The following is a 23893-nucleotide window of genomic DNA, read 5'->3' as shown; positions in this document are numbered from 1 at the left end:
ACGCGGAAAAGAGTCAGTGACGCGAGCGTCGATGGCGTCGATAAATGACTAGATTTCTATTGTCAAAGACTTCAGCTCAAAGTAGGGGCATTTTACCCTGAACCCAAGTTCTGAAAAAGTAATTACCTCGGATATTACTTGCACACTTTACAATATTAAACTGCCATTACTGCGATGTATCTCACATCAGATACACATAATAAATGCATGTGTCTATTTACCTACATGATTGGGGCGGTTACGTTGTTTCCGGGAATTACTCATTTTCCATTATTTTCCATGAGCGGTGTCATATATCATATATCTTCTTTCCTATTGTTGTACTCTGGGATATTATATATATGCAAATTCTACTCGCCGTTGTGGCTTAGTAATACTTTATTCAGTTTTTCCGTAACTGGTTTTGAGTGCACGGATTGCGATGTAGTCATTATGGTGGTGATTTTAAAATGTGAAGTAATTTTGCAAACTGGCGGACCGAAAAGTGTCGCTTTGCAAACTGTCGTTGTGATAAAAGAGGTCACTCCCTTAAAAATCGATGGGAAGAGACGTTTGCCTGTAAATATTTCAGATTTTCGAATACAATGTATGTGATATGAAATCTTCATGAGATGTATCACATTTATCTCCGTTTCCATGCCAACGCAACCAAAGCTTTAGAAATCGAGCGAGCGCGTAGCGATCGCAGATTCGCGATATGACGCCGGAATAAAGCGACCCAGTTATGCTCATATTTTGAAGATACCACGGTGCCATGCTATCTTTAGGCGTGCACCAACACGCACGGATTATTATACAATTGAACTTGCAGCGTTCACTTTGCACGTGTCACTACTGACGACGACGGTTGAGTGAAAACGACACAAGTTGAAAGATGAAATCGAATAATAATGTTCACTACTGAGACGCGCTTCATTAGATGATAAGGCTGCTTGTGCTACTCACGAAATTGATCTGAAAATCTATATTTTGCGAGCTTTTTATGCAGTCTGGATAGATGCAATGATACAGTATTGGTACTGAGGACTTCAACATGTTCTGTCAAATCCAAAATGCCTCATAATTTTGTGAAACAATGCTTAATAAGCTAAAGTGTCTGTTGAAACTCTCGATGGTTCGAAAATGATGATGATGATGATGATGATGATGATGATGATGATGATGACATGTCTGTGTTGATCATAGCGTGCTGTCCATTACCAAGGTAGAGACACGTGGAGCGTTGGTCACGTCCGCTCGCCAACAACAGAAAAAAAATCGCAGAAAGAGCGTTGAATTCACACTATCTGCGAGTGGCAAAAAGTGAGATCATGTGTATGATGTATTATGACTGTACTTGCAATTAAAATTTACATCATCGGCGTGTCTTATAGTCCATTTCCGGGTAATTGCTGCAATTTGATTCCGTTGGTGCAGTTTTCAACGGCATGACCCATACAACAACAATTATGATTAATAGAGCGGTAAAAAATAGAATGATATTCTGTCTTTTGTGACTCAATATGTTGCACGCGAGTCGATTCGGCAATACCGATGATGTCATACAGCTTACGTATACCATGATTGACACCATAGCTCTACACTCAGACATGAAACCTTTTGCCTTCACAACCGTGCCCATCATCACATTTTGGTTCAATGCCCATTTTCTCTGATGGTATCGTAATATTTGTATGTAGTACATATTGAGGTGGAATGTTTCGGCATTTAAGGCTTTAGTTTTTTAATGTTTACAGATGATTGTGTCACTGTATGTTACCAAAATGAGCAGATTTAAGGTAGAATGCGCTTCGGAGACAGACACTTGAACTTCTTAAACTTTTACAATTATTCTATCCTAATCTACTTGAGGGGGCTCATGTTAAAGATTTTGGTGTAACAAAAAATTTTACCGTCTTATTGTTTTCGAAAATTTTCTCCATAGAGTTAACACAGGGATGGCGGCCATTTTCAATTTCAAATATCGGAAAATATTAGGTAATTTGTTTCTCTAGTACTAAAACTTTCACTGTGACCCCCGATTTTTATTCTTGACTTTGAAAGAGAATGGTTGAATGATTCCTTGAGAAAAGTTTGAGCAGAAGTTCAAGTATTTCATTTTCGTGGCGCTTACTACCTTAATGCGTGAGAGTGGACGTATAATTTTGATAAAGCAACATGTCCCCGTTTCTTATCACCGTATTTTAGAACAGTGCCAACTGATTTCCAATAGCGGTGTTAGATTTGTACGATACAGGAACTTTGGGGGAAATTGGGTCCGGCATTTGCGCCTTTAATCTAAATTCAAATAAAATATTGCCTGAGTATACGAAATCGGGAAGTCAAGCACGTGCACTCTCCCAAAGTCGACAGCAACGTTGACGTAGCTTAGTAAAGTTCCATAGGAGGTGACTTCTAGTGTATTGTTTTGGCATTGCTGTTTTCTCTGTTGTATACAGTTTCTCACAACTTCAGATTAGAAAGTTTTTTTCATCTTGCCAATACAACTTGTACTTGTGCAATATCACATGATATCGGTGAAAGCTGCATCCTAGGCCTGTACTAGAATTCATTCCATCAACAATAACATCGTATGTGCAAATAAAAATACGATATGCTTTATTTCGGTAAAGGTGTAAACACATGTATTTCAACATACTTTAGAAACAAGAATATTAAGTAATGTGTCTGTTTTATGAAACAAAGACATTTTAGATATTATCAAAAGTTATAGATGTAATACCAATAATACCGTGTTCTGTAAGTTCTGCTCGCCATTCGAGATCTAATGCAACATCAATCTGAAACACGTGGCTTATCCCCAAAGTAATCCAAGGCTGGCTTCGTGGAAACGCACATGTAAAATGCATGCTGGGCATGGCGATTAGGATGGCGACAGATATTTTACCCGGTGGGCAAAACCGAAAAAAAAACCCTCCTTTCTCAAAATTCGTATGTAAACCGAACCAAAGCACACGCACACACAAATCTGACGCACTTCCAACACCTTATTATACGAGGCTGAAGAAATGTTTCAGGGAAATTCTCTGGAGACTGAAAAGACAGATAATCTTCATGAAGAGTAGAAGATTTGTGTTTCGTTTTCGCCGTTCATAATATTAAACCTGTAAAACATATTTCTGAAACATTGCCATCTATGTTAAATGTAACAGGTCTATGCCTCGCTTGTCATAACTCACAACCATTTTTGGTATTGATTGTTGGTGAGTGAGTCGATAAGTGAATCTATAGGTCTCGCTGCAATTCACTTGGCCATGCACAGTAACATAGAATATTGTACACACTAATATATTTTATTACATAATAGTGGGAGGGTTAATTCTAAGAATTTAAACACACTTCGGGGAGAACAAGAAATTGTAACTGTTTTCTTGAACAAAATTGGTGAAAACATTATTTACACCTATAGCGTTCTAATTGCATGCTGGTTCATATAGCTCAATATTTTGTTTTAGTTTTGTATTGTTTTCCGTTCGCTGTTCAGTTGAATGCGTGAGAGATTCTTCTGATAAAATTGTTATCTGACTCCATTACTGTGCTGAATCAGATCTCGTTGCTCAAAAGCACTTTACTTGAGACGTACTTTTGTCATGAAAATTATCATCACCATTATCATCGACATTATCATCGACATTATCACTAGTTGACGGAAAAATGAATGTCTTTCAAGTGTCACGTGGTTCGAACAAGTTCAAGCTCGATACATCGTTTTCCTTCAGCTTGCAAAATGACATAACCCTTTCACCGCCATGGTTTGACCCAACCCCATTGTTATCAATGGCAATTGTGGACCTGTTTACAGGGAATTGGGGTGAACAGGTTAAAGAAACGTTTGCGGAGATGAGCTTCGATCCTCCCTAATGTACAAACTGTCGTCTGTTGGCCATATTGCTCAGTTAGGGATAACGGAAAATAAATGTTGCGACCGGGATGAGAAAGTGTCACTTTCTCATCAATGGTGAGAGTCCTCTGTCATTCCCACTGCTACCAGGTGAGAAATTCTGGTTCTAATGACCATATGTTGAGAGTGTATGGCAGCCTGATTCTCACCGTACATACGGAAAATCCTATCTTTTCTCAAGACTAAGTTTCACCAGGAATCAGTGAGAATTTCAAGTCCTCATCGGTGAACAGTGACAATTTTCCTTCTCATGGACGGATATGCAGATAGAGGGAGGAACCAGTACCTAAGAAGAGAAAAACATGGCAAATAATTACAACTGACTGACCGGTTACTTTAATAAAAGTTGTTAAGACATTGATTAAAATTGAAATGTATCCGCTCTGCAGTAATTCAGTAACAGTGTAAATATCACCGTTCCTCCGATCCGCGTGTGACGTCACCAATCCCTTGCTCAGACTACGCCACAGTCAGAAGCGTGCGTGAAACTCACGTTTTAAAATGACACCAAATATACCAAAACACCCTGTTAGACAGTATGTCTCCCCTGCTCTGATTTTTCCTAAGAACTCCCGAGCCAAACAGACAATGATGTACACCGCGTTGATTTTCACAGGTAATCACAATGCAAAGGCTTAAAAACTGTGTGCATGCATATTCGATGCAGACTGTAATAACTGCAAGGTTTAAAGTTCACAAATGCGCGCTGCATTTTCTGTAAGAAGGACTAAAAATCGTCATGGAAAAGTGGAAATCCCGTCTCATACGTAATGGAAGAATTCGACAAAAGAGCAGCTTTGTCGGACATAGCAAGAAATGAGATTTTATAGCGATAATTTGCGTGCATATAACATATGACTCGATGTATGCTACTTTTCCAAAGACGAATGCAAAGGCTGCAGTTATCCCGACGGTAACAGCGAAGAGCGAGACGTGCGTTTTCCAGTCACTGCATCAAAAGCATGCACGATCACTTCAGTTATAATTAAAACCAGGGGTTTTTTTATTAAAATTTTGACATGTAATTTCCATTACGAATTTCGTGAATTTCACTTTTTCGGGTGTTCACAGGAAATCAGGCTAATAGAAAAATGCATACTGGCATCTCCATTATTACGATACACGATTCAGGCAATTCTGGTTCGTGACATATTAAGTATACGTTAGCTTTTGTTATGATAATAACCACGGTTTCCAAACATGTGGAAGTTTGTGCGGATTCTGGGGCGAACAATACTTTTACACAGATATATGTCGTGTCGCAGACAATAGCATCATGCGTTAAACCACGACAGCAGTGCGTGACGGGTTTTTGAAATGCATCTCCGGTATGAAAAGACTAGATAATCATGCACTCAGTGGAGAGTCCACATTTTGAAAGCTTTTCTATACGAACGGAATTACAGTGAGATTAACGGACCAGCGTGTGTACGGGCATCCAGGCACTGCCCGTTATCCATGCCCAGCACCTCCTGCCTGCAGTGTTCACGTGACCGTCACTTGTCGATGTCCGTATCTCCTGCACGAGTCCACTACGTGTATTGAATTTGATAAAATGAACATGTTTGATATATTTTGACACATACATACATACATACATACATACATACATACATACATACATACATACATACATACATATATACACACATACACACACACACACACACTGTGACACCCATCTATCCATCCATCCGTCAGTACCGAAACAGTTAATTCGTCTATACATAAATATACACGAATAATAGTATCTAGTAGAGTTGCCCTTTTGTCCAAGTTCAAATACATGTATATTTCATATTTGGTATGTTCACTTTCACTCTCACTACAGAGTTTCAGTTCACTCTACAAAGATACGGAGCATTTCAGAAATGTACATGCAGTTCTATATACATGGCAATATATACACACACATACATTTTGCATACATATAGAGAAGCATATCTCCTTTTGTGCTTGCTTTGAAATCGTGATTCGAGTTCGCCGAAAGTGCCAAGCAATGTCTCGTTGATCAAAATCTCACTTCATAAAAGCAGGAATACGCGACGCATTGTGTGTCGTCAGCCCCCATCCCCCTCCCCGAGTTGGGTTCAGATGTGAGCTTCAATGAAAGAGGAGCACGCACCCGTATTTGATCAATAGTGAGATATCTTCTCGGAGGCGGTGTGCAGATTTTTTTCCCTTTACAAAAATCTCTAATTGGAGCAGACTTTACTTCAGATCTGTTCCAGAGAGTGATTACAGTACTGGAGGTAGCTGTTTTTTGAGATTTTGATAACTAAAACGTGGAGCGCCCAAATAGACTCCTATTCAGAAAACGCTTGACCTGCAGGGCCCGCCACCAGCAAAACATCGCTTTTTATTGTAATCACGCCATTTAGCGAAACTTCCCTAAAGTGAGTTGAAGCTCTCTTTCTTTGAGTAAACACACCAACTGATTCGCACCGTAAATCCTCGCAGAAATCAATTATATAAATCCCAAGGATGGTAGGTATAGCTGAAATGTTGCCTGATGAGTGAAGGCGATTACGATTTTACTGATTAATTTTTAGTACCGCGTTTTTTTTTACAATATGCTCGGAGACTGTGGACAACTAGCTTTCTCGAGGTGCAAGTCTATGCAAAAAACTTTAAGGCGCACGAGTACGAATCATTGACATCGTCAAAACGCATCGGTAAGACTGCGCTGAACTATGAAATTACTGCAACCGCAAGATTTATAAATCAAAATTTAAAAAAATATTGTGAGAAATATTTGATACTGCGTGTAATCTTCGAGATCGATTCTCTTGCTTTGGGTTCTCAAACAACTGTGGCAGTTGATTTTGAGGGGGACAGATGGCTTTGAGGGGGAAGATGACTGTGCTGTTGTGATGAGATTTTTAAAATATATTCCATTAGAGTCTTTTCTGAACTCCTTATATTCTGCGATCACCCCAAAACAATGAATATCAAATCATGGAGAATCATCCGTCAAAACATCATAGATGCATCGTGCTTGATGGCTCTAAAGCGAGATCAGCCATGCGTGAAATAGTCGTGATGACGTCGTCATACAGCGGAGGTCAAAAGTTCAACGAGACATTTTGCACACCATTGCGCGTGAGAGAGCGAAACAGCCGTTTTATGCCGGTGTCATTTCGACATTTCTGTTCCATCTTAGAAAGGCGACAAGGGAATACCTTTCCCTTCAAACGTCATAGAAAACCCGACCTTGTCATCTTTTAGTGATGGTCGCGGTGATAATGAGGACGGCGGTCGCCGTTGATGTTGATGATGATGATGCTATTGATGGTGATGATGATGAGGAGGAGGAGGAGGAGGAGGAGGTGGACGGAGAAGATGAAAAAGAAGAAGATTTTAAATGAACATTTAATGCTTAATTCAAAATGCTGTACAGAAAAGTACGTATTAAACCAATTCAATTTTTAAAGATGAAAAATTAAAAATAAAATCAAGCAAAAAAGTGGTAATATCTGATGATGAATCACTGAAGAACTTGAACTAAACTGGAAACTGAAGAAAATGAACAATAATATAGCTGAAAAACTGCAACAACAATGACACCAAAGCAGTGACTAGACAGGGAAGATACCTGATGAATATAGCAGACAGCCTACTATACCACAGCGACATGAAGATAAATACCAGGGATATCTGAAAGAAAGCACAATATTAGTCAATGACATAAGCAAAATGATAAGGCAAGATGCGAGGTGCATTATGTTTTCCAAAAATGAAAAGGAAAAAGCAGTACAAAATTCAGAAACCAAAAGAGAGTCGTCGTCATGACGAGTACTATTTTCGGCGATGGCGTGTTTCTAAAGTTGTTACGGTTGCCAACTCTGTTCCTCTCTGACTGAAGATAAACTGAAAAAATTGCTCATTAAAAACAAACATAGAGATCTCATGAATGTATTTACCATGAAAATAACTGTTTTATTGACCACCTTCCTTTCATTCAAATATCAGCAAGTATGGAACAAAATGCAATCTCCACTTTCCGTTTGATGGAAATGTTCCAACATTGACACAGCTAGTATATCTAGTATATTTTGTGTGCTTTTGATATCGGGACACGCTTGAGTGTACGTCAAATTCAAATTTTCGTCGCCGTCAGAGTGGGGCCATTTTCTCATAAAATATAAACAACTCAGGAAATATCCTCATTACTCATGAAATATGAAATAATCTTCCCTTTCATGATAAGCAATGACCCGAACGACCGTGATTTTGCCGCTTTAAACGCCATGAATACTAAATAGAAAGTAAAGTCTCTCAAACGGAGAACAGTATGCCAGCGTCGCTGTCTGTTTGTCGAACGGAGAACGTGACGTCACAATCTGATGATTAGCTCTGTTGGGTAGATTACCCGTTGTATTATCGAGGTGATATTGATAAAGCAAGTTAATCGATAAACGGCGAGTCGCACGCTGGCCGCGTCGCGACATTGCTGGTGTTGAAGGAGAAGGCGAGTGTGACAGTCAGCCCGTTGTCTTGGAGACGAACATCTGCGCCAAAATGATACTCTAGTATCAATGATGACAAACTCTCGACACAGTGGAATTCCATTTTGTGGCCCCTCCGTGACTTGTCCAGATCAGAATCCACTTGTTAAAGGGACATTAGCTGTAACTTTTGACTAATTTTTCACTACTCTGTTTCAATGTATCAACTACAGAATTTTACTATAATCTGATCATCATGAACAATGCTCGGTGTCCTGCTTGCCAACTCAGCCTGTGTATGTGAAATGACCATTGTTATTGTTGATAAATGTATTCTAGTCCGGACCTGAATGCAAAATTTAAACAATAACAATGCAGATTATACTCATATAGAGTATATTTATGAGCTAAATATTAGGAATTTCTCCACGGTTCAGGGATTCAAACCAGAAACTCCAGATGATACACAGAACAAACAAAATTTTAAAAATGACCAAAGTTACAGCTAATGGATCTTTAAATAGCTAAAAAGTCAACATTTACTGGTCTTAAAAGGTTTCAAAATGAATCTACACGAGCTCTGGACCAGAAGAGAATTGTAAGATTTTTAAGAGTAAACTTTTGTCTCATTTATCCATTCTGCCTTAACTTTCAATTTTACAAATTTTGGCGCTCTTGGCTTGCCCTGCCGTCCACTGATCAGGCAAGAAATTGACGACACGTTTCAAACTGCTGTCTGATCACCTGTTATCTTATGTCTCGCCTGGTTGTCCGATCTTTAAATAAAAGGTGGTATAACTGCCAACCTAATCGATCACTGTCATTCATGTATGCTCGTTGCTGTACATCAAACCGACGTGTGAGGTGTCTGTCTGGTCGTGTGAGGTGTCTATACTGTCTATGGTCTGGCCAAAGCAGTCAGTGGCTGTCGCTAACTTCAACACCTATAGTCGGTTTCATTCGGTTGTATATCGCAACAGTCGGTGAGTGTATTTCATGTATTGAAATTCACATTCCAATCTGATCTGAGGTGCATTACACTTCACTTTGCAGTGTTCCTGCATGCGAACTAGACATTCCGCGCAATTTGCGACAAGGACGTCGTTCTAACCGGGAAAGCTTCGGGGGTTTTTTGTGATCTCTGCGTTCGTTTTATATTCCCAGCAGTCCCACTGTCTCTCTCCCGATCGTCGTTAACTGTCATCAAGAGAGGCTCCGGCGACGCTTTTACGAAACGGAAACATTTCATTCCGTACCACTCAGCACACAGTCGCATGTGACGCGGGAATAAGATAGCGACTGTCCAGGCATTCTGACTTGATGAAATAGTTTACCAATCTTGTTGTCACCAATGAACCAATCAGTACAGTTAGGTATACTCCAGGTATTTGGCGACACGCTGGTAATAGTTGGTGGAGTCTATTTCATATTCCTTAATATATCTGTATGGCCGTAATCACTTTCGCTTGATTTGTCTGATTATTTCGACGATTGAGATGACCCGCCCATCGAAGTTGGTCATCAGCAGTACGGTATAAATCATCAGTTACTTTTATTTATAGTTTTGATTGATTTTCAAGGGTGCAATGTTTCAAAAAAAACAAACAACAGCTAAAATGTGGCGATTTGATAATTTTGACCTGTGAAACAATCGCAAGAATTGTGCGTTGTACTGTACGGCAAAGTACCACCATCATTGCCGGCGATTCCCCCCCCCCCCCCCCCCCGGTCAATGACACTACCCAGTAATAATATAACATCTCCATTAGCTGTGCCTTTTGATGCATTCAATATGATTTATCAGTCTGTATAAAATGCATTTTCTTGTTCTACATCCCAGCTCGTATCGAAATACCTTTTACTTAAACTGCCAGGGCAGCCTATACAGAAAGTGCGCAATGCCGCAATTGTTTCATATTGTACACAACCTAAATGAAGTCAGGACAATAATTCATTTGTCAACAATACCATTGTACGGGTATATGGAAGATAATTCATTGTGTTTTTGTGTACTATTATTTCAACATTTTGTAGGGGGATAACTGAGGAGAAAATATCCGTGCATTCTTAACCAAGAATATGTGAAGATGTTATCAAAGGCTATTGTTGTTATCTTTGACGTAAAGTGACCTAATTTCCAAGGCCTATCTTAAATCTGCATGAAAATACAAGGCAATACTGGTTACGATTATTGTGAAGAAATATCTTCCTTGATAACAAAAGCGCAATATTTTTGGTGAAAATTTATTTCTGGATCGGGTAGGGCTGAACCCGCTTGGCAAAATACATACTAGCCATATTATACATTTTGGCGGTTCAAGGACAGCGTACACATACACGAAGCCTTGCTAATTTCCTGTCCCCGAGTGTTCTCTCTGCCAATGCCAGTCTATCAGATGAATTAATCTAGAGCGACAGCGCGGTCACGTCGCGTTCGTTGCTATAACAACGCTTTGTTTACGGCCTCGGTGTCTCGGGAATCATAAAAATCCGCTGGTACGTTAATTTTGACAAGTCGCGCAAGCGGTGCAGTTTACACAGACGCGCGTCCACGCGTACTGCGCACTTTATGAAAGGGCGCGCGCATCGTGTTGGACAAATCTGTTACAGGAATTGGCAACCGCAAATTTGCATATATCCATAAGAGAGGCGTGTCAGCCATGATTAACGATGGGACGTCAGTCGTCAGTCGTACCACAGTTGTATTTTGGCGTGGCCCCCAAAGTGAAAGTCAATAATTGGTTACTGAAGATGAAACTGGCCAAGATCCTTTAAGGTAGAACGCGCCTCGGGGACAGATATTTGGACTCTCAAACTTCTCCGATTCTTTTCTGATCTACCACTTATGGGGGCTCATTTTAAAGCTCATGGTGTAAGAAAACTTTTTACCGGCTTAGTTTTTTGAAAATCGAAACTTTTATTTTTCTCCATAGAGTTAACACAGGGATGGCGGGCATTTTGAATTTCACATATCGGTAAATCTCGAGTAATTTGTTTCTGTAGTACCAAAATTTGCACGTTGACCCTCGATTTTTATTCTTGATTTCGGAAGCGAGTTGTTAAAAGATTCCTTGAGGAAACTTGTAGCAAAAGTTAAAGTCTTTCACTTTCGAGACGCATACTCCCTTAAGTGATACGCTGAGGAGCATATGCGAGTCACTCCATTTGACACCACAGTTGAGCGATCACCACCAAGAGTAAAGAGACCATCTCGCTAGCATATGTGTCCGGGTTTTGCGCAGCTACTTTTTATAAATTCTTTATTTTTAATATGGAAAGTTGAGCACTTTGACGAGGATATGAAACGATCATGAACCGCGTGCATCCATTAAGATGTCCCGCAAGAGAGTGGAGCACCTGGGAGTGGCCCGGGGTTTTTCAACCAGAACAACAAAGTTATAAATTAATGAACTGAACTTCCTCCTCAGAACTCTGTTGCTTGTCTCTGAGATAAGTGTGACTCGTAAATCAAGAAACGCGAGACGCGCAGCACAATCTGCAATGTCCTCCGATAATTACATCTGCTGAGAAAGACGTAAATGTTCTTTGAAAACTTTGATTTTTCTGTGGCAAGATATATCGCTGTATTAAACAAAATTAGAATAAATAGACCAGTAACCTCGGAGAGGTAGATAACGAACAAACTATAGGATCACTGACTTACATAAAATATACGTTACTGTACTTTTAGGGGAGAGAGAGAGAGAGAGAGAGAGAGAGAGAGAGAGGAGAGAGAGAGAGAGAGAGAGAGAGAGAGGAGAGGGAGAGAGAGAGACAGATAGACAGACAGACAGACAGACAGTCAAAGAGAGACAGAAGGAAGGAGGGCTGAGGGAGAGAGATACAGACAGAAACTTAGAGGGACCGTGGACAGACAGACAGTCAAAGAGAGACAGACAGACTGGAGAGGCAGGCAAACGGATACGTTTCACGAGGCAATGTATGATTTTATGATTTTCCACGATACACTTTCGTCATTCTTTCTCGTATTACACTATCCTCCATGAATCTCTTTAAATTATGGAACAATCTAAAATTTGAGAGACGAGTCAAATTTATGGAAATCTAGCCATGAGATTAGTCGCCGATCTGTGAAATTGATATCCATCGGCAATGGAGTACTTTCGGTGGAAGTCGAGAGACTTCTCGTCAATTATTCAGAAATCACTCAAATTATTTCATCTGAATTTTTCATGGGGTAAGAGAACAACGAAGAAGAAAAAACGGAAGAAGTCAGATAATTTTGAAAGGCCTGGTCGGCTTTAAGTTACACGCAATGATGAGACTGAAAATGATATCGACCACGCCATACAGCCATGCAGCTGGTTGCAGACCGAGATGATATATGCAAATTGCGAGAGATGATCTTCCTTCATAAAGACTATGATATTTACGAATTACATGGCACGCTCGTGATCACCGCGGTTCTACTCCCAATGAATACCATGGTAGAATATATTATTTTGTTATATTGTGTTGTTGTAGAGGGTCTGTTACTCTAACTGTCGATGATGTTTCACTGTTTTAGTTTTTAATATCAACCATAGTTTCATATTCCACTCCCAAAAGGATGTCGAGATACACAGTGTTCAGCTTGTCAACTCGGCCTGTACGTGTGTAAACTGCATTTGTCAATGAATGAATGCTGGTCCTGACTAGAATCAAAATGTAAACAATAACAGTGCATTTAATATAGATGCTGCGTTGACAAGCTAAAAGATCAGGTGATTCTAAATGCTTTGGGAGTAGAACAAGAAACCGTGGTTTAGTTAATACAAAAATAGTGACAAATCCTCAGAAGTTAGAGTTATCAGCTCTTACTAGCCCTGTGTAATTTGCAAATTAAAATATCTAATAGGTAATACGATAATGGAAAAAATCACAACAGCAATGCCAATATTTAGGATCATTGAGGATAATACTGTGGACAGAACTAAAAATGGCATAGCAGTTCTCGTTCATGTTTATTTGCAAACTTATGCTCATCTGCAAAATTCCTATCGCAAAACTATAAATATGCCTGTCCTCCAATAACAGCCATCGTAATTGTGTGTCGTCATCGACTTGAAGCACTTGTGTATACCGGGCCACTTTTCCGCAAGCTCATAGCGGGCTTTCCAGTTTTAAAGAAAAACGGCAAATGTCCCCAACCTAATGACAAACTCTCTCTCTCTCTCTCTCTCTCTCTCTCTCTCTCTCTCTCTCTCTCTCTCTCTCTCTCTCTCTCTCTGGATTTCCAAGAATGTACGCCACGTTGAACCAAGCCAGCACTACCATTTGGCTTTATAAATGCAACAACACCACTGTCGCATACCCTGACGGACAAAGCCTTTGCACAATTCTGATTAAGACTGAATCTCGACTCATCAAACCCATCTTTCCTGTGCCTGACACGGGTAAAAGGTTTATTGTAATCCCTTCTTAGGCATCTCCTTCTCAAGAAATTTTCCATGTTTTCACAAAAGCCCGAAGTACGGTAAACCGTGCGATTTCTTTCATTTGTACATTCCCCATCCGTGCGTGAACTAAACGAGACGTAACGAGTAAATCCGCTGACGTCATCACCTCGTTTTCTTGGGAGAACCTTGTTACTTTTCTGTGAAATCCGAGCTTAATTGTGTCATGAGGTTGTTCGAAATCTCCATCCGTGTCAGTTCCGTTTCAAAAAACATACGGTAAATGTCTTTTCTTCGTCAAATCCTCTTTTGCATATTCTTGTTAAGTTTCGAAGCCAGCGTTTGAACTAGGCTTGCTGTATCCAGGTCAGTGATACGGTACAAAGCAATATCAAGATGACATTTACGTGAAGTGTGTGACTTGGAAATACATGTACCACAAGGTGTCATTTTTGCCGAAGTGGGGATGAGGCGTTTCCTATTTGGCACGACTTGATAATCATATGATCTGTCACCCTGTCTTTATATTTGAGATTGAAAGTGCCGTGCCATTTCGCAGAGGTGTCGACCAAGCTGGGTAGGGGTAAGGTTCAGTTACAGCGGTTAGGAGTATTAAAGTAGGAGAAATTGAAGACAAAAAAGTCTCGCCTCAGTGAGCTTTGAACTTGATAAAAGGTTGAGGCGTTAATTTTGCGGTTCGGATACTCATCTTTCGACTGTAGACCATTGCATTTCTGTCTCACATTCACTAAATTAGACTCGACAACAAACATCTTGCTCCCGCCTGAACATCACATCGCCTATGTGGTGTATGTGGCAGACGACAATGCTTTCAGACATCCATGCGTTATAAACTCAGCGATAGGATTTTTGTCAAACAACAGAATTCATGAAAGATTCTTACGCGTACAATCATAACGTGTTGAAGTCTAACTTCGATTTGGAAAAATAGAAGTACTGCGAAATTGACACAATTATTTTCCAAATATTATCATATCATGTTAGCAGTACGGGGGTGAAGTGACAGAGAGTTATTCGTCCTGGTTATCACTGTAACATGAATAACGTAGAGATGCTAAAAGAAATTCCTTATCAATTTGCATATGGCTGGGTCGCTTTACGTTCACAATTTCGAATCATACACAAGCCAAAAAAATGCATGGAATGACTTGTAATGATTACATAATTTTATAAATTTTTGTCTACTTTTAAATTTTCTGCATTTAGGAAACGAACAGAATTAACGGTAGGGTACAGAGAGACAATATGTAATTTGTTATTTTTTACACTATCCTCACAGCATTAATCAAAATTTACGGGCCTCTTGTTGCCAAGAAAAGTTTCAAAGCCTTTGGCTGTATTACAAAATGGATGGTTGCCACGAACGCTGCATGGGTAAACTTTAATACATGTTGCTGAAAATACGGCGAAGAGTCATTATCTCTCTGGACACCATGCTGCTAACAACAGAAATAGAACCAATTTATTTCGGATGCAGCTGCAAGGCATTGTCTGAGTTTGGTTTGCTTGAAATAAGAAAATGAAGTTCTCGTATTGGCTAATAAAAATTTCACCGCTTAGGCATCGATTTTTTATGAAGCCCCCACCCCTCCTATTTCACGCCAAATCTTCTGCACCGTTTTAAGCGTTGATATTCTGCTAGTTTCCCCAGGCAGTATCAACGCCCATCTATAATTATTGTAATGTATACAGTCCAAATAATGCGCTGAATATTTGACTCTAACCACATTGTGGTGGATTTCAGCCAGACTCTTCAACTCACGGTCATAGACAAGTACATGTATGCACAGAGTAATCGACAAGTTTATGTATCCTTAGTTACTTACTATGTCACGTGCACATTTCAAAGTCAGCGATTCATTACAATAACATGTGATTGGTTACACGCAAACTTGCATGGACCAAGTCTGCCTAGCCAGATAGCCGATCAGTTGATTGTATAGTATTGATTAAATGTAAACGATAATTGAAATCTAGTTGGAAGGTAAGAAGTTGGATTATGTTTGTGTTTGTGTTTATTTATTCTGAAGTAAAATATGTAGTAAAATCTTTCAACTTTCATCTGTTCAGAAAATCCGCCAGATGAGAGATTTACCCCATGCTGCTTTACAACCATTAATGAATGAACTGACGGCTGCGATCTGTGGAGTGCTACCCAAGTTTATGGTTTATGTTATTGTACATACCATGTGCTTGTCTCACACGGTGAGTAGTGAGCTCATGTGCTTGTCTCACACGGTGAGTAGTGAGCTCATGTGCTTGTCTCACACGGTGAGTAGTGAGCTTGACTGAAATCCAATGTTACAGCGACAACAGTTCACGTACATTGCGACAAAATAAATTAAGTTTGAGATTTTTTAATTTAGTTTAGATGACAATCGTTCTCGTATGTTTTCCGTCCTGGTTTTGGCAATATCCCGCTCGGCAATAAAGTTTACACCAGTTCTGCTATTGTCCTCAGATGACCTTAGAGAGAGGTCGTCATTTTCGCCTTAGCCGATCGAGGGCGCTGTCGATTCGAACGTCGTGCATCGTGTTTCTCCGGCGCGGATCTGCGACGGTTAAACAACACACCTTTCTATTCATCCAGTTCGCATCACAACAACGTTGGACATCTGAGTCTGTGACTATACATTCGCGTCAAGCTGAACGAGGCGTTGCCTTGGCAACAGCTTTCCAGCTCATCATTCGTTTATCACTTTAATTATATTTGGCAACATTCTGATCATTATGACTGAACAACTTTAATTTCGGTAATTTTGTGCAGGTTATTTTTCCCGTCAAAAATTAATCATCGACGGCTGGACCCGGGTACAGCTGACCAGTGACACTGACAGAGAAATGGTAATAAGAAATTTATTTTTCGAGGCAGAAGTGTTCAAATCGCTGTAAAATCATTCTGGGCGTTCACCGAAGGATAAAAATAACGATGAAGATATTACCATGAAATTAAACTACCGCCAAAAAACACGACAGCTAGCAAGGGCGGCGACAATTCTCATTAATATCATATTATCATAGCGGGGAGGCCACGCCTACATATTAACATGAAATCCCATTCATAGACCTGTATACAAGCCTAGCTATGTTCACTCAGTACATGGTAGCGCCATGGATTGCTTGTGCAGTGTGTGACGCGGGGAGTCTGGGATACCATTGGAATCTGCCCGGCGTACGTACGAGCGCGAGCGCGCGGTTTGTTGACGCGATGACAACTCTTAGCCCTGTTCATTTTTGGATATTTAGCCTTCTACCTGTCATAACGCATGGATTTAACGTGGATACGTCGATGCCCGTGATCCACGCGGGTCCGGATAGCAGCTTCTTCGGGTTCTCTGTGTCGCTGCATCAGACGCAGAGCGCCAAGTGGTAAGTTTTCACCCGCTTTCTCAAACAGCCAGGAATTTGTATACGTTTATAGTCTCTCCAAAACTACCTGTGACTTCGATTAAAGGGGAAAAAATGATGTCGCGCGTATCATTGTCTTCAGTTTACTCCCATCTACGATTTGTTCTGAGCTTATTCCCGCTTTTGGAAAGTATTATTGCGTGCGACTGTTGATGATACCTTTACAGGAGAACGCTGCATGGAAATTGTACACCCAGGTCTTTGGGGATAATCGCTTTCCATACGCGTGCTTTCTGTATCATTTCTCTGGGTGCTACGAATCTTTCATGACGATCACTTTCCGCAATGTTAATACCTGTACTGTGCAATAAACCCGTGATTTCAAACCTTTGCAAGGATAAACATGTACTATTGGATATGCATTGCCATCATCATCATCAGTTCATACCGATTGATTTTGAACTTCGGAACGGAAAGCCGTTTCTCGATAAAAGCGAGGGAAGTCATCTTTAATACTTTTGCGAAGTTTCACTAAGACGACGCATCTTTGTTGTTGTTGTTGTTGTTGTTGTTGTTATTTGTTCGTTTATTTAATATGTCAATTTTCCCGTCCGTGATCGGAATTTTTTCATTGGTGAAAATATATTCATAAAATACAGGATTTGAAACGTTTTATGCGGCCGTTAAGAGCTTACGATGAAAAAGGCATTCAAAAAATCTGCTTTCATATCGTTGTGCTGGGTACAACAGAAGTGATGAGCAAAGTACATTTGTATGTCTGCTTTCGTCCGTTCGATGTTTGCGTCGACAACCCCTTCCGCATGTCAATTGATCGATCGACGAAAATATCGATTGAGTCACAATTTCCAAGTTCATCGTCCGGGAGTGAGTGTAGAGGCGTGGCTATATGAGAAAACATCACTTAATCACTACTCCTCGGCTCACCTAGGCATAGCAACGTAATATCTGTTAAACAGATGCGCAAAGGGTTTCGTGAACGCACATATCTAACGAGGAATAGATCTAGGTTTGTCTTCGTGCATTCTGAGGAGCCGCACGTCTCAATGCGGATTCGGAGCGCGTCCGTGTCTTGTATTTTAGATGGTTCCAAGGTTCAGCGCTCAAGTTCACTTTCAATCGCCCAGACGCGCGCATGGCGAATCCCAATCAGTGGCGCCAATACTTTTAAGGTAGTTTCCTCGTTTCCTAAACTAAATGCCCCGACGATCTGAAAGCCTTGTATTGGATTTCCAGGTGGAACTTAGCACGTTTCTTTCCCGAGGGAGGAGAACTCGATGTCTCGAAGGACTCCCAAGAAAACATCCTTTAATGCGGCACATTCCGCGACCCCGCTAAAAGAGATACAGGTATTATACACTTGCCCCAACGACTTGCAATATTTACATCTTGGTACAATTATCGAAGATTGAAATTCAATTAGCACATATAAATCTGCATTAATTAAATTTTCTGGATTACATCCGGCGCGCATTACGTGCCCATTATGACGTAAAACGTTGAACCGGCGAAGGCATTGCTATGCCCATTTCCATCTACAATATTAACTTCTCCGGAAAGAGACTTTATTTCTCGGCGTCATCTTCAGTTTGGAGCATTTTGCTGTCTATGCGTCCGTGTCACATGTAACTGCGGAAGCAAGACAAGCCTTTCACTGGCCACATGCCAACATTAACAAGTTTGTTGCAAATTTTTTTCTGCGCCCGCTCTATAAATATGGTGAGAATTAACTATAATTCGAATATTTGAATATTTTCCATGTAGAAATTGATAAATGGGTAATCTTGTCAAGTTTCAAAAGTCACTTTTTAACGATACCATTCTTCTCTGATTGAACACGATTTTAAGTTCTTCACCCTCCCTTCTCCTTCCCACCTCCCTCAGCCCTCCCCCAGTACGTAAAAGGAAATTAGTTCGGAAGTCCAGCAACTAACTTAACATTTTTTTTTTGCATAATGTACATCTTTCGAACTCTGATAAATGTCAGTTGTATCTGAGGAAATCGGAGGTTGCCGATGTTTCATAGGTCAACGAGACAGCTCGACTCTTCCACAGGGGGGAGGTCGAGCCTTTTGCCTGCGGACATGGTAGTAAAGCCGACCCTGGCTTCGACTGAGTATTATGAACTCCATGTCGTCCGGAAATTCGTTTCCATTCGAAGGATGCTATATGGTTTTACAGCGCGGTACGACGCAAAACGTTGCCATGGAGACCCCGCGCATGCGAGCGTATAGTTTGAGCTCAGGCGGCACGCACGTTCCATTTTTAAGCTATGAATATCGCTGTCTCCGTCAAATGATGAATTTTTAGTTGATTTTTTGTTTGTTTTGTGTTTGTTGCATAATTCCATGAAGGGTAATTCTGTGAAGGGTGGTTCTATGAAGGGTGATACTGGCATCAAGGTCGTACTGCCCAAATAGTGTCACATATCAATCCCAGAAAAAACAAAAACAAAAAAATAATTACTGCTTTTTTATCAAATTTCTGCAAGTTGAACGTCTCAGGATAAGTTGCGCAACGTGGGCTACGTGACAAAGGCTTGAAATTTTCTATTTTCTCACTAAATCGTTTTAGGTTGATAATTGGGGCTCCCGAAGCACAGACAGACCAACTAAACGTAACTAGAGGGGGAGCAGTTTACAAGTGCCCCGCAGCAAAGGACTCTAGCAGAGTGTGTCAGCAGATACCATTCGATACCACAGGTAATATGCGAATATTCTGCTTCGTTCTCTCTCTCTCTCTCTCTCTCTCTCTCTCTCTCTCTCTCTCTGATATGTATTTGTTACAGGCAAAGGTATAGATATGTATTCTTTTTCGAGGGAGACACCCAGTTGGTGGTACTCATAGGAAGGGCGCTGGGTACCCACGCTTGTTCCGCAAAATTTCCAGACACCCCTTAACTGGGGTTTTCGAACAAAAAAGACACCCTAATTATAAGAAATGTAGAAGTAAAAAACCAGAAACACCCATCCCATAATTTCTAAAATCTGGGAGTGGGTGAGATAATTGCAAATACAGTTACAACCTCGTCAGTGAGAGCATTGAGATTGTCTTGATACATCTATGTAGTCTATTGTTGTTGTCTGCACCCGGGCCGGCTTACCTCCAATTACAGTCTGCAGCAACATTGTAATTTTGAGAAAGGAATGTACATGATGATGTCCTTATTAAAAAATCTCAATTTCAATTTCGCGCCGATATGGCTGTATATCTAAGAAAATTATTTGCCAGATTTCAAAGGGGAGTTCTAGTCCTTTCGCGCATCAGCTTGTGCAAAAAAAATCCCTCTTTCCCTGTTTTCATGGACCTAGATGATGAACAAATATCTCCCCCTTCTCCGTGACCTTGGAACACGCATGAGTTCCCATTTTCGCTGAGAATGTCACCACCGGGCGAGATATTCACACAGAGGGGGCATTTTGCAACACAGCATTGCCACAAATATTGTCTCCCGTGAAGTTCACGTTTCCGAGCGGGGAATACCCCCTCTTGGTCATGTGATACTGGTGTTGAAACAACTTTGCATAAGAAAGGTAATGTGACGTCACGCAGAAGGCGGCCATGATTGAAATCTTGGCGCCGCGTCAGCTGGCCGCCACGCCGCAGACGTGTACAGCTAGCTGGCTTGAGCCTGTCTGTCTTCCGCACAAAATGGCAGCAATATAATGATTTTCGTGAATTTCTCTTCGTTTGTTCACAGGCGTTCCATACAGGGAAAGTGCCAACGGCAGGGAAGATTTACCCCTCCACTACGGACAGAAACCTATCCCAGAGAAATCACATCAGTGGTTCGGAGCCACAGTGAAGAGTTCGGGACGAAATGGGGTGATTGCGGTAGGTGCATTGCATTATTCACACACATCACGGCTTTTGGTGGTAACCGCGCTTGCGCTGAACACCTGACGACACTTTTCTTGAGAGGCTGTGTGGTTTGGCAGATAAAATCTTCGTATACGCGTACCTTCAGGTCATAAACTGTAGTTTGGTTCGCCGGAATATCACCGTATTGTGGTAACAAACAGACTTTTCCACAATCAGTACTCCCATTCATCCATCCATATATATATATATATATATAATATATATATATATATATATATATATATATATATATATATATATATAGATAGAGATATGAAGCAACTACATGTACTTGAAAATCTAAAGTGTCTATAATATACAGATGTCCCGAATAGCATTTGCAATCTTATGTTTGTCTTTGATTTAATCATAGACCCTGGACCGAGACTCCAGGGTCTATAATTTAATAATGTCCGCAGTATAGACTAGACAGGTCACAGGTCACAATCCCTGGATGTACAAACAGGAATCCTCACTTGAGAGTTGTCCAAAATGACAGGTATGCCTGTCATTGTTACCAGCAACAAAGTTAGAAAATTTCACTTCAGTTTACCTCACATACTGTAAAGGAGTCATTTGAGAAATAACAGTGAAAGTATTTTTGTATCAGAGGTTTTAACTTCAGAATAACAGATATTTTTACCTGCCATTGGTTCAAAATAGAAAGATAGGCTTAATATTAGTTCATCAGCTGGCATTTTCTTTCCGACAGATTACTGTTGCTTGTTCAATGAATTGGCTAATATGATTTTAATTATGAAAACATATAGCATCGCTCGACGTGTCTCTTATATGTCCAAGGCTTAGCTAGCAGGCACAGGGTATAATAAAATATTAGCCGAAATCTGCTGTTCAATAAACATTGTCAGTTTAATATAATGCTGAAAATGGTTTCCATTAGAACTACTCTAAATTATTCTAAAGAGACGCTGGAAGATTTTTTGAAGGAATTTGACGCAGATTAGAATTCCATTAAAAAATGTTGTGTGGCAAGCTTGTAATCTTTAAAAGCAAGTAACCGATGTATGGCACTCAAATACCTACTTTACAGAGCTGAAATATGATACAAAATGTAATAAAAGATAAGTTTCCATGGAAACCATTACGCTGAATACACTTTATCAGCAAAAAAAGTGACCACAACAATTTTCAATATCGTGAGACAAACCCTATTCTGGAAAATTAATCTGAAAAAAGTACATTAGCAGCAACATTTATGGAGAATGTGAAGATGGCTTTACTATGTCCATCAAAGGCAGAATTGGTCAATTTTCTTCCTTGGGCTCAACCATTAGTAGGAAGAAACTAGAATCTTCTAAAAATAACTTTACATTAGGACGAAGATTTAAGAGGGCGATATTGGAGAAACATTTACTGGCTTAAAGATGGATACATTAGCGATAAGACGTGTTATTCAGACACGCGATTGAAAAAAATACTTGTTCCATTATATTTATGATACAAAAACGGCACTTAATATCCCATATTCCAGTAGATTTATTTGTGTGATTTATCACACACGAGAAAAATCTCATCTCCTTCGCGGCGGGTGGTTGTATACAAATGACACCAGTATCAACAAAATCCACAGGATAGATTTCGAAACTTGAATTAAGAAATTCATGCAAAGGAGATGAAGGCGACAGAATATTGCGCATGCTTCTCATACATTGAAAGTTGTGTCTAAATTATTCTAAGACTGTATTGACAAAAAAACCATTGCGTGTTGGATGCAAGACATATGAGAAATGGGAATACAAGTACTCAATTGGGTTTTAATATTGCATGAAGACAGTTTGCTTGAGTTAGATTACGTTTAAATTGTGTCAGTGATGTTTCATATACTCCTTGAAAGACGCTGTCTTTATGTACACCTTTTTTTCCCCTAATACTATAGAAAGGCAACCACAACTATACATTTAGCTATCCCATCTCAAAACCATGTCACATATCCACTGACAAGAAATTCTTCAAATGATGCAAGAAGGAGATTCTGGAACGTATTCATCAGAGGAAATAATCATCAGGCAAACGGACACACTTATAGTATATATTGAGGCTCTGAGGACATACATACAATATCCTGTTTAATGGATTACACTCCATGTGACAGCTCGGTATTTTGTGTAAAGCTCTTTGCAAGTTTTTTTTTCTGGCTTCTAAGAACAGCCGAACGTGTGAATAATCCCTCTCCCTCTCCTGTTTCCATCCAAGGCGTGTGCACCCTGCAGATTTGTGTACGTTGCCAACGTAGTTAAGCAGAGACATGACAGGTATCTCATCGGGACTTGTTACACTGCAAACAGCGACTTCAAAGACGTGAAGGAGTACTCGCCATGTCCCACACGTAAGTAAATCACCCGCCTTTTGAAGTTTCTACTTTCACTCCTGGCCATTAGACGGGTAATCAAAAGCGTGCCATGCCTAATCCCTGGTTGCCTGCCATGCTTCAGGTCAGGATTTATCCCCCAGCTCTTACAATTGCAAAAGCAACCATCACTAGGAGATTGTGAAAAACAACTCATGAAGTTGAAAGCAACATTTTATAGAATATGGTTTTGCATTAGTGTAAAAGCATTAATTAATGCTACTATTTTACAAATTAACACAGCTCCATTGGTGATTAGCATCACAAAAACCTTTGGAATTGGATGCATTATCACCATGGTAACAGCAACCCTAGTTTCCATGGTAGCGGGAATCAGATCATCTGTAACATCACCTTCTAACCCGTTTCCAATCGCCAGAGGGCAGATGATACTGCAGGGAGGAGACAGCAGTGAACTTTGAATCTGATTTTTCATAATTTTTCCCATCTATTTCTGCATCACTGCCTCCCAATTACGCCATGCTTCTTAAAGTTAGAAATCTATCCCTTGATTTGCTGCTGTTACTTATGT

General features: G+C 40.2%; 1 protein-coding gene across 1 annotated transcript in view; it reads left to right on the top strand.

The window, feature by feature from the left end:
- Window positions 1-16863: 16863 nt before the first annotated feature.
- The window catches only part of LOC139140623 (integrin alpha-8-like), a 105396-nt gene continuing 98366 nt past the window's right edge, over window positions 16864-23893 (top strand). Inside the window, exons 1-4 of the mRNA XM_070709985.1 lie at window positions 16864-17135; window positions 19707-19834; window positions 20833-20966; window positions 23208-23340. Coding sequence (XP_070566086.1) covers window positions 16867-17135; window positions 19707-19834; window positions 20833-20966; window positions 23208-23340 — 664 coding nt within the window. The 5' untranslated portion in view covers window positions 16864-16866. The remainder of the gene's footprint in view (window positions 17136-19706; window positions 19835-20832; window positions 20967-23207; window positions 23341-23893) is intronic.

Source organism: Ptychodera flava, chromosome 9, assembly GCF_041260155.1.
Source record: "Ptychodera flava strain L36383 chromosome 9, AS_Pfla_20210202, whole genome shotgun sequence".
NCBI lineage: Eukaryota > Metazoa > Hemichordata > Enteropneusta > Ptychoderidae > Ptychodera > Ptychodera flava.
Note: the sequence above shows the minus strand (reverse complement) of the source record. Positions and strands in the feature narration are given on the sequence as shown.